Below are 12,722 nucleotides of genomic sequence, written 5' to 3' on the forward strand. Positions count from 1 at the left end.
ATTTTTGACGCACAAAACATTCACACAGAATTTATGCGCCCGGTGTTTAAAGACCTTTACGTGCTTCTCTGCAGCTTCTCTCCTCCTGCCATCCCCCCAAAACCCCATCCCCATAGAGTCGGTGCCTGCTCCCAGACCACCAAAAATCAGGAAAAAACAATTTTTAAGCATAAAAATTCAAACAGAAAAAATAAAAGAGCATCCTCAACTGCACCAAAGAATAAAACAGTTAAATGTGGATTATTAAAAATTGGGTATCTCTCTTCCAAGTCCCTGTTATTAAATTATTTAATAATTGATCAACATATTGATTTACTTTGCCTCTATGAAACCTGGCTACAGCAGGAAGAATGTTAATTTGAATGAATTAACACCCCCGATTCACGCTAAGAATTTCAAATTCTTCTCATATACAAGGTCTTGAATAATCAGGGCCTTTTTATCTTAAAGACTTCATAGTACTCTACTTTAATTTCCCTTACAGAACCCTCCCAAAGGTATTAATAAAGTTTAATCTAATTTAAACTACCATATCACCCAAAAATAGAGCACTTCGCTCTCAGACTGCTGGCTTACTTGTGGTTCCTCGGATACTTAAGAGTAGAATGGGAGGCAGAGCCTTCAGCTTTCAGGCCCCTCTTCTGTGGAACCAGCTCCCAGCTTGGATTCAGGAGACAGACACCCTCTCTATTTTTAAGATTAGGCTTAAAAGTTTCCTTTTTGATCAAGCTTATAGTTAGTGCTTGATCAGGTAACCCTAAACCCTCCTTTAGTTATGCTGCTATAGGCCTAGGCTGCTAGGGTGTTCCTATGATGCACTGTTTTTTTTCATTCACCTCTTTTCACTCTGTTTATATCACCTCTGCATTTAATCATTAGTTATTATTAATCACTGTCTCGCTTCCACAGCATGTTTTTTGTCTCGTCTGTCTCCCCTCAGCCCAACCGGTCACAGCAGATGACTGCCCCTCCCTGAGCCTGGTTCTGCTGGAGGTTTCTTCCTGTTAAAAGGGAGTTTTTTTCCTTCCCACTGTCACCAAATGCTGCTCATAGGGGGTTGTTTTGACTGTTGGGTTTTCCCTGTAATTATTGTAGGGTTTTTACCTACAATACAAAGTGCCTTGAGGTGACTTTTGTGGGGATTTGGTGCGATATAAATAAATCGCAGAGCAATGTATAAACATTGAGTGAAGAAGAAACATACAGTGCATTATGGGGACCCCCCCCCCAAAAAAAAAAAAATTTTTAAAATAAGTAACTGTGAAAGAGGGTTCAGTGATCATATTTGATACACATAAGGAACAGAGGTCCTACAGAGGTCAGAAGGTATTTTGACACAGAAAATATATCTGCATTTATCAGCACAAGCACTTGCAATGAAACAAAAAAATCTAAAATTAAACACATTAGAAACTATTTATTCTGAGGTGAGAGTGAACTGAGAACCCTGTAGTTTGGACAGACAACCAAATAACAAATCACTGATTTATGATGATATAGCAGCAGGACGCTGCTTCACTGAGTCTCTGTTTAAACTTGTGTCGAATGTGCGACCCTTTATTTTATTTTTTTAAGTGTGCAGAAAGGCCAACTAAAGCCAAACTAATTTACACCTTTTCCATGAATATTGTTGTCATGTTTGTGTTTTTGGAGCAGGACGAAATGGTAAAAAAAAAAAGTGAATATTTTAAAGAAAGAAAAAACAAACAAATACACACACTAATATGGCATCCCCTTTCCTAATGGTGGAACAATGCACCAGACCAACAACCAATCCACACATGGCATTTGGTGGTTGAGCAACAGGTGAAAGCTGTGGGAGTGACAGCAGCAACAAACAGTGATGGTGATAGCAAGTGGTAAAATTTGAGAGATTTTGCATTCTTAGAGTGTATAGTTGGGGGGTGTGTGTGTGTGTGTGTGTGTGTGTGTGTGTGTGTGTGTGTGTGTGTGTGTGTGTGTGTGTGTTTCGTGTGTTGTTGAGTGGGTGTGTCAGGTTTGTGGTGTGTGTTTCGTGTGTTGTTGAGTGGGTGTGTCAGGTTTGTGGTGTGGAAAGGCAGGCGCTCCCCGGAGGCCCTCTGTCTGAACTCTGTTCATTTGCCAGATTTTTTCTAATGAACAGATCAGAGGGAAACTAATGATCATATTTCTGGTTTTGGGGGAAAAGCTGACCCACAACTTTTTTTTTTTTTTTTTTGGTCAATTCGATCTTACCTCCTAATGTGGACAAATTGCAGCATATTTTACAGACAGCCTCTAGTCTTTTCTACCATATACTGAACTACCCAATACTGCGTAGGCAAAATAACTGAGTTCTTCTATAGAAGTTAAATGTAATATTTACATGATTACAACAGTAATGTTTATCTAACAATATCATATTAAAACATTTTTTAATTAAAAGAAGCTTGCACATTTAGTGCACAATGAATATTTAACTTTTTAATCACATTTTGCTGATGATGCATTTTTTTTTTTTTTTTTTTTTTAAAAGAGGGGTAGCTTCTTTTTCTTGCAGTGGAGTGGTATTGGTCCTTTTTTGGTGGGTAAAGAATCAGAATGTTTCTGCCACTGCAAGGCTGTAATTTATATTTTGATGTTATTTTTCATTTCAACCTGGAGACAAACTGCTGTTTAATGATTATAGCCAACAAAAGTACAACTGAAAGCATGCTTTTAAACACTGCTTGCTTCACAAGTTTGTAGGACTGTTAGTCTTCAGTTTGTTATTCTGGGCCATAAAGCTGTGCCAAAAGAGACAGGAAATCACTGTGGTTCTTTGCATATAGCGGTTAGTGCATGTTGTGGAACTGAAACCACATGTAAGATAATTTCATAATTTGGGGTATTTTTCCAACCTTTTTTCTTTCTTTTTTTTTGATTGGTAATCAATAGAAGAGTTGACCGCATTTAATGCAAATAAATAAATAAACACATCTTAGCACAAAAGCTAGAATATATATATATATTTTTTTACAACTTAATCTACTCTAATTTTATCATTTCACTGCAGTAAAATAATTTTATCTTAAGTTTAGAAAGTCTCAAATAGAGGAAACTGTGATTTTTTTATATATTTTAAAGCTCGGGGCTTTTTTCAGACACACTTGCACAGTTTCCTCCCAAAGGTCATTTAATACTCATTACCTCTTTTCACACTTGGTTCCATCTCTCACCTCTGAGATTTATACTTCCTCTCTGTCAAGTCATAAAACACTTTTTTTTTTTCTGTTACTTGCACATAAAACACTCAATCTGTTGCCTTTGAGTTTCAGGAGCCCTCATGACAAATCAGGTAAGACTATGCAGACTTCTGATAGAATCCTAGAACAAAAACATGAAATGTACTACCTTGCTGCTATGCTGTAAAGTTTTGGTGATTGCCACAAGGTTGTTTTCAGATATAACGTTTCCATTTTACAACACCAGTCATGACACCATAAATTGACTGGTTCTGTCACATATGCAAAGGGGAAGCACTCGAGACGAGGGCTGTAAGGACTTTGTAAAAGTAGTTTGGATTACCAAACTGACAATTAGCTAATGTCTCATTCACCTGAAGGAGGGGCTTTCCACCAAAAGGTAAATACTAAAAATACCAGTCAGTAGTACCTGGGAGTAGATGTATTAAATGTGAAAGTCACAGAGGTCAGAAAGGTATTTTCTCTAGCTAGGATAGAAAAAAATAACCTCTTAAAGTCACTGCTGAAAAGGAAATCAGTTTGTTGCCGTTTGTTCTGCCTTCGGACTTCTTGTCTATTTACAGTAATGTGCAAAATTCTTGAGTCACACCACATTTAAAAACATTTGATTATGAATATGGGAATTAGGTGTAGCAATTTATTAAAATGTGCAAAAATATATGGAAATGCAGTATGCGAGGCAAAAACAGAGTCTGTACAATTCTAACAAGCTTGAAAGTTAATATTTGGTATGAACTGTTTTAGGCAAAGTTTCTTGTCATTTCTTTACATAGTCTTCAGGAATCATAATTGAAACTGAAAGTAACACTTAAAAATTGTTGGTTGGCACAAGTTTTCATTATATGAGATTTATATATGGGTCAGAACAATAATTCATAAACAAAACCAGAAATGATTGAAAGGCACTTTGACACCCAGATGTGAGCCAAAATGGCCCAAGTGGGGTTTGGTGTTAATTTTCAAATGGCTCTTCTTTCTAAACTGTTCAATAAATTTTCATTTAATTATTACTTTTTTTGACTGGGTTAACCAAACAAAAGGAATAGCTGCTTAGAAACAATACAGTTATGCTAGAAGGCTGCCATACAACCCACGTCCAACGTCTATAACGAGTCCATTCTCTCAGTTCCTGGCCGCGGCTCTTCACCAGTTCTGTGTGCTTAAAAACACACAACACAATAGAAACTGATGGTTTCCGGTGACTGATTTAAAAAAAAAAAAAAAATCTTTTGCTGTTGTTGGTGCCAGATACCACAGCACATGGGGGATCTACTGGAGTCCATGCCTCAATAGATCAGGTCCGTTTTGGAAGCAAAAGTGGGACAAACACAATATTGGGCATGTAGTTATGATGTTTTGCCTGATTGGAGCATGTGTAGGAATTGCGTATTGATTAAGTTATGATGAATATTGTATGAAAAATATGCTAAAAGACCTACTTTCATGAGTAAATCTAAATATGAGACAGCTATTTGCTATTTAGGGAGGGGAAAGGTGTAAAGGTCTGCCACTACCTTTCCTAGGGGATAGAATGCTCTAGAAATCACAATTTTATCTATTAAGTGATTAAAATCTTATATTTGTCAATTGAAGTTCCAAAGATTCAGGATGACATTTGTGTCTTTCTGCTTTGATTTTAATTTACTTGTTTTGTCAAAAGTTTTATTGGCAGCATAATTGGAAACTTGGATCCATGTGCTCATACTTAAAGGGATTAAAGCATTTGTTGAAGGCTGTGTGATGAGCTAAAAGCTTTTCTTCACTTTGATATGTTTATTTTTGGAGAATTGTGTAGTGAATGAAAGCTGTGGGAAAGTCACAAGAAGAAACTCCGGAGATTTCCTCTTCTTCTATGAAATAGTGTTTCATCCCCATTTTTCTTTCACTTCTGTGTGCGTCCTCTGCAGTCTGACAAACATGACTTTCTTTCTGGTCAGTCTTCTGATATGCTGCTTTATCACTGATTCCATCTACCTGTTATCCTACAGCATGAGACATCCAACCAGATGCTACTCGTCTCTCCTCTTCCTCTTCTTCCTCTCTGTGAGCTGGGGTCAGAGGTCAAACACAGACAACAAGAGGCCAATCTGCGATCACTGCAACCAGCAGCTGTCCTGTAACTGCTCCTATGGTGGATTCACCAGTGTTCCCACTGTAACGGGCAGCGCTCTGAGTCTCAATCTTTCCTTTAACAGCATAACAGTGGTGACGGATGATGACCTGATGGGCCACATGCCACTGAAGGCTCTGGATCTCCACGGTAAGGCCGTGCTTAAGAAAACATAATTAAAACAATAGTAACAGGTAAACAGTAATAGTAGCTACAGATAAGCTACAGGTAAGCCTGCTCTGTGATTGAGTTTGACACACCTCTTTTACATCTATAATTGTTCAATATTTCTCTGTATGTATTAAAGTTACTAGTTTGGCTAAGATAACGTATGCAAAGATATTGTCGCAGCATGGCATTAATATAAGATGGAACTCACTAACATGTTCATGCATAACAATTCTCACTGTCATTACTATAAATTTGTATTATGTGATGCTCAAAGTCCTACATTCAGCAGGCCTATTTTTGTGCTAGAATGATGCTGTTATATGAAGCTAGAACATTTTTTGCATCCACTGTTGTGGAAGCAGATAAGCATAGCACACCATTCCTCACACTGATACTTTGATTTGTTTTTTGAATAGTTTTTTACACAAAGCTCTTGTTTTGGAGCCCTGTTCAGTGGTTGCCCTTCATCAATAAAATGTGTATACCATGTGTTTAAAGGTACATTTTACTGTCCTCTAGGTAATGGGTTAGCTGAGATCCATCCATTCGCTTTTGACTCTCTGTGGAACCTGGAACAACTGGATCTGTCTGACAACCAGCTGACTGTTCTCAAACACAAATGGTTCAGGAAGTTGAAAGCTCTGCAGCAGCTCAACCTGCTCAACAACCCATACAGGTAAGAAGCTAAAGTTACCAAAATGACAACAAGGCAAAGCATTCAAAATAATTATATTATGATTTTTACTTTCCCCTGCTCTCTTCTAGTTACCTAGGTTCTCCTCCAGTATTTGAAGCCCTCGTTAGACTGAGGAAGCTGGCCTTTGGAGGTCCTGCTCTAAAGGAGCTGAGGAGAGGAGATTTGTCTGGAGTCACTCAGCTGGAGGAGTTAACTGTTAATGCCAACAACCTGACCAGGTTCGATCAGGTTTTGTTAACATTGTTACATTACTGTCCTCACTCCAAATCAAGTTCCAAATCAAGTATCATGATTACAGTTTACCAAAGTAAGGTTATGAATGCTGGGATTGTTCCCCAAGTTTTTCTAAAGGTGGCTACCAACTTAGAAGTAAACTTTTGACTCAATAAGTCAGTTAATCATCACCCTGGATTGAGGAATATTCGGAAGGATTCTTTGGCTTCCAAGTATTCCTTAACAAAATTGGACATTTTCTGCAGAAATATGTGTCAAATTAAAAAAAACCAATGGGTCCTATTTAATATGTAAATCTTGTGTGTATAATTTGTGATCATAAAACAATTAATAAAACACTTAGTTCCTTTAAAAAAACACTTTTTTAGGGAGCTATTTTTGTGGCATTTGATTGTTATTTGGTTTATAAATACAATAATTCTCCATGTACTTTTAAAAAACATGCAAATCAAACCCTGATGCACTTATTGTTGTGTCTATGGTCTTCCTTTCCAAATATCCACATGTTGTTTCTGCAGATATGACTCTGGCACTTTAGCAGACATTTGGCCACTGGGTTGTGTCACTTTGGCTCTCCATGGTCCATTTTTAACAAATCTACCCTTGGCTGGGGCTATGATTGGTGACGTGTCGTACCCTGAGACACCCATCACTCTGAAAGACATCCTTCTGATTGAAATTCAGTCTATTCAGCCTTTCAGAGAGGCAGCCCGCAAGAGGATCAGGTCTGGACACTTCACTTCTGCTTTAGTTATAACAGATGTTGTAATAAACTGGCAAACAAACCATACAATTCTTCCTCTGTGGTGTAACTCTTCAGGTATTTGGCCATACGTAACATTACTGTGTCTGATAAGGCTATTGTTCACTTCCTGATGATATTCGATGGAGTTCCACTGACCCAAATAGTCATAGATGATGTCACACTGACAGGCGAAGCGAGGTAGGAGATAAGCATGTTATATTTTTGGCAGAAGTGCCACTTAGCAACTTTAGTTCAAATGAACTCTTGCTGTACTATACTACAAATAAAACAGAATTATAATTGCATGGATAGCTTTGTTTATCTTTTTTTCTGTTGGTGTTAGGTGGGAGCCAGCCAACAAGACTGATCACAAAGGCATAGATGAGTTCTACATCCGTAACCTTGTGGTTGTGGATGTCTACAAATTTACCTCACTCATACAATTGCAGTTTCTGCTGGAGTATCCCAGGAGGGTATCTGTGATAAACTCCAAGGTAAGAATCTTTAATATCAAAAGAACAAATTAACCCCTTAACTGGCAGCAAATAAAATCACCTGAAACAACTACATAACACCCTCTGGTTATTATTGGCTCTGAACAACCCATTTCATAGCCTATTAATCGGCTGCGTCTGGTCCGCAGGCCGAATGAAGTGCATTTATATGGCAGGCTAGACCCGCCCATTTTGACTGACACCTCATTCGGCCAATAATGTTAAGAAATGGGTTTCCCAGAGCCAATAATACTCAGAGGGCGTCACGTAGCTTTGTCAGGTGATTTGGTGCAGCCAGTTACATGATTGGCCGAATGACGTGTCAATAAAAATGGGAGGGTCTAGCCTGCCATATAAAAGAGACTACAAACGGCCCGTCACCGGGCCCTTGCCAGTTAAGGGGCTACTTGTAAATTCTCCAAGTGTAGTTCAACAGATCTCAGATGGCAATACTTTTCCATCTCTGCAGATTTCAGGAAGACACATCAAATGAAACTTTTGATATTTACAAACAGTAAATATAGTTTTTTCTTGTTTCCTGTTTTTACGTGTAGGTCTTTAACTGTTTTCTACAATGTACATGGAAAGGGAAAAGGTTGTCAAAGATGATCCATTTTCCTTTGAATGTATTAATTCCATCCATAATCCATCCACACATTTTCTTCCACCTATCCAGGACTCCACAGGCTGAGGTCCATCTGTCATAGGGTGAACAGCAGGGTTAACACAGAGAGATGGATAACATTGGCATAACGGCCAATTTAGATAAACCCTAATGGAACTAGTGTCTCCCTTCACCTTACAACTTCAAAGTTTGTGATCTCATTGATGAGTTTTGGCTTTTCCCTTCAGGTGTTTGTGATGCCCTGTCTCACGTCCCGTCTGCTGAAAAACCTGCAGTACCTGGACCTATCTGACAACCTCCTGACTGACCTGACTCTAGTGGAGACACTTTGTGGTACAATAGAAACTTTGAAGGACATTCGAGTTTTAAACTTCAGTGGAAACGCTTTGAAGGTGAAGCATGAATCTTTAATGAAATCAGTGAAGTCTATAAGTATGCAAGAATTCCGAGGCTTGGTGAAAACTTAGCTGCCTGTGTCCAATTTCTGTACAGTCTTTGTCCACTGTGAGCCGACTGGTAACAAAGTTTTCTAAACTGACACACCTGGACATCAGTAGGACTGGTTACAGTTTCATGCCCTCAAGCTGCCCCTGGCCTTCCACCCTGCGATTCCTCAACATCTCTGGGGCTAAGCTCACAACCATTACTCCCTGTCTGCCCAAAACCCTGGAGGTATGAAGACCACGTAGCAATAATCAAGAGAAACCTGACACCATTTTTTTTTTCTTTTGTAATTTCACCTCTCATTTTATTCTTTACAGGTGTTGGATCTGAGCAACAATAACCTTAATGATTTCATTCTGCTTCTGCCTGTGCTCAGAGAGCTTCACCTCTCTGGCAACAAGTTCCTCAGGGTGCCCTCTGGGCTGTCCTTTCCCAATCTGCAGACCCTGACCATCAAGGTAATAAGTCACAGCATATGTTTCTGCTTCTGATCCCCTTAGTTTTTCCACTATAATACCCATTATTTTTCCACAGTCAAACACCCTGAACATGTTTGGAAAATCAGACCTCCAGTCATACCAGCGACTTGAAAACATCCAGGCAGGTCAGAACAAGTTTGTCTGCTCCTGTGACTTTGTCAGCTTCCTCCAAATGGAACTTAAAGGAGGTGGAGGCATGAAGTTAACAGATGGAGTGGACAGCTACATCTGTGACTCCCCTCTCTACCTGCAGGGACAACTTGTGGATGAAGTCCGACTCTCTGTTGTCATGTGCCATCAGGTTTTATTTGTGTCAGTGAGCTGTGGGTTGGCGCTGTTTGTAGCAGTTTTGCTGTCTGTGGCACTGTGGCGCATCCACGCCTTTTGGTACCTGAAGATGATTTGGGCATGGGTCAAGGCCAAGCGTAATTCTCGACGCCAGCAACAACGCAGAGATGCTGCAGACTCAGAAGCACTGATATCCTTCGACGCCTTTGTTTCCTACAGTGAAAGAGATGCTAGCTGGGTGGAAAACTTCTTGGTACCTGAGCTGGAGGAACCAAGGTAACGTCAGTAGTTTTTATGTGATATTATTTTATATTATTTTAGCCAAGGTGTCCTCAGTATCACTACTCTGTTAGTCAGTAGATAAAGACTTCAATAAAATTAGTTTGAGCATTCGAAGACATTGTTTGTGTCAATAATGTGGCATTTTCTGAAGGACAATTGGCCACAGAATGAAAATTGCATAGAGCTGTTTATCCATATAGAGATACTGATTATAAAAAATAGTGGCCTTGAATATACTCTTGACCTAAATTCTACCTGCCATGTCCTCAGAGCACCAAAAACTAGACTTAAAAAATTCAGCAGGGCAATTCAGAGCAGCAATTCCAGAAATCACAACCGGGTTATGCAAATAAATCAATAAAAAATCTGTAAATAATTACTTTTTTTTTTTTTTAAGTTTATTTTTTGCCTTTTCAGCTTTATTTGACAGAGGTACAGTGAACATTTTGTCAGGAAAGCAGGGGAGAAGAGTTGGGGAGACATGTGGCAAATGGCAGCATGGCTGGGATTCAGTCCAGCGCCAACCACATCATCTAGCGGTGTTCGTGGTCGCCTGCTCACACCCTGGTAAAAAAGTCATTAGTTGGGCACCAGGGTGGCTCAAACTACACAAATCAATCATCATCAATCATCGCTGTTCAGAAAAAAGCATTCATTTCCCTGTAATGAACTGTAATATTCACTAGCTTGAATGCTGTGAGTGATGTCCCTAAACAAAACCATAACCCTATATTTGGGAGGCAGGCAACAGAAGCAGGTTTTGGAAAAAATATAGATTTTGATGTGTTTCAATTAAAATAATTATTTTCTTTGTCCTCTGAATTAAATAAAGTAAACAAAAGAAAAATACATCTTAGTCAAAAGGGGTTAGAGGTTACTGATCATTACTTAGACCTGAGTAGTTGATTCATAACTTGTGCAATAATCTACTTATATTTACCTAAATCTGACAGCTACTCGGTGCATACTAAAAGCTAAAACAGAAAAATGAGATACATTTAATTAATTCATTTCAAACTTTGGGGACTCAATCATTCAAGTTACAAGGTGACAATTACAAGGCGAATTCCATTTTTTCCTACAACATTCCTAAGTTTTATTTATTTTTTTTTTGTATCATCCATGTTGACAAATCTTTGAAATAAACTTTACAATCACTGTTTGAAATCCCAGTTTCAAACCACCTAGCAGTGCTGTTGCTTTTTGTGTGTGGAAACCAGATGACTGCTGGATGACTTGGCTAGCTAGGTTTGTAGCAGGATATTATTCTTGATAGGTTAAGATGACAATGTTGCATTTTAAACATCATTTAACCTAAATTAACTGAAGCGCTTCCAGGTTGGGTATATTTTGAAAAACTCCTATTTTTTTTCTTACGTATTTATCAGATATTGTTTTCAGCCTCAGTGCCTCATCAGTCAAAGGTTTTCTGTCATATAAGGGTGTACTATGTGTTTTAAAGCAAATTTAACCCAGTGTGATGATTTCTTGCATTTGGATTGTATAAATCATCCAAAAACTTTTTAATTAGAAGAATTCAACTGACAAAATGATTGCAAAAAGTGAAATGTGCAATTCTTTCAAAGTATACTTCCGATTGTGTGGTTTCTGCCTCAGATGCTGTTATCATGTTAGTCCTAATAGAAAGGAGAAAGACCTAAAAAACCTGCTTTTATTGTTTGTACCCCACAGTGAAACCAACTCTGGGGCCAACTCCACATCTCCCCAGCCTTTGACTCTCTGCCTCCATAAACGGGACTTCCTTCCCGGGCAATGGATTGTGGATAATATCATGAGTGCTATCGAACACAGTCGGAGGACCGTCTTCATCCTCTCTGAGAATTTTGTTCACTCTGACTGGTGCCGATATGAGCTAGACTTCTCCCACTTCTGGCTTTTTGATGGGCCCGCTGGTGGTCAGGCGGCCATCTTGATCCTGCTAGAGCCACTGTCCAAGGATGATGTGCCCAAACGCTTCTACAAACTGCGCAAGCTCATGAGCTCCACCACCTACCTAGAGTGGCCACAGGAGGAGGAGAAGAGGAAGGAGTTCTGGAGGAGTCTGCGCAATGCTTTGAGAGGAGAAGATGACTAAAAGGGCAGAATATGGTAAAGAATAAGAAGAAGGGGATAAGAAACGGATAATGAGAAACACCGGAAGGCTAAATAAAGTCAAACAATTGAAAAGGACAAGAGAATGAAATAAAAAGGACAATGGCATTTTAGCCTGCTAACATCCAAGTCATCAATGGTGACAACCACAGCCATAGTTCCAAATCTGTGTTTGGAGAAAAGCAAAAAAGATCATTTCACGGAATGATAATCAGTTGTTATCAGTCCAACACAAATATTAAATGGTAGTCATTTCATCCTGTTGAAGAAGTACAAGTAATAGCAGTATGTTTCAAGGTCCAAATAACACCAAAAGGTCATATTTGGATGGTAAGTAGTCTCAGCAACTCAGCTTTCAATTGTACCACGAGCAGGGTTCGAGCCAGTGGTTGATCACCTTGCACTGCGCCATGCTGAGGTCGTCTTGCGCTAATTTTTTGCTATCACTGCAATTAGAGAGCGGTGCATTCAGCCCCGTCACTGATACCAGACTGATTTTGTTTTCTCTTGCTAGATTGCTGCACTATGGTATTATTTCAATGCAAATTGCAATCTATCATCTGAGACAGCCAGTTTTTCGTTCACAACGTGCACGTGTGATCTCCCGTTCACCCTTGATTTCGCATGGTTACAGAACGCAAGGCGACCTGCGTGAAAGCAAGGAAGAAGAAGTGGAAAAGGGAGCACAAATGACAATCTCATGCTTCCCATTAAACATAAATTCCTAGGAGCTCAATGTTGCCAACTTATTGACTTTGTTGCTAGATTTAACAACTTTCTTTTTTTTTTTTTTTTTTAAAAAGCTACTAATATGGCAACTTCCGAGGCGGTGTTTTGA

At 39.0% G+C, this 12,722-nt stretch overlaps 1 protein-coding gene across 1 annotated transcript; it reads left to right on the plus strand.

Annotated features, from left to right (window-relative positions):
- Positions 1-5,192: 5,192 nt before the first annotated feature.
- On the plus strand, positions 5,193-11,867 carry LOC115797203 (toll-like receptor 2). Its single transcript, XM_030753719.1, has 11 exons — positions 5,193-5,463; positions 6,004-6,160; positions 6,250-6,399; positions 6,934-7,140; positions 7,236-7,358; positions 7,504-7,654; positions 8,507-8,671; positions 8,772-8,951; positions 9,041-9,181; positions 9,258-9,766; positions 11,465-11,867. The coding sequence occupies exons 1-11, from the start codon at positions 5,193-5,195 to the stop codon at positions 11,865-11,867; spliced, it is 2,457 nt and encodes an 818-aa protein (XP_030609579.1).
- The last annotated feature ends 855 nt before the right edge of the window (positions 11,868-12,722 follow it).

Source organism: Archocentrus centrarchus, chromosome 18 (genome assembly GCF_007364275.1).
Source record: "Archocentrus centrarchus isolate MPI-CPG fArcCen1 chromosome 18, fArcCen1, whole genome shotgun sequence".
NCBI classification, from domain to species: Eukaryota; Metazoa; Chordata; class Actinopteri; order Cichliformes; family Cichlidae; genus Archocentrus; species Archocentrus centrarchus.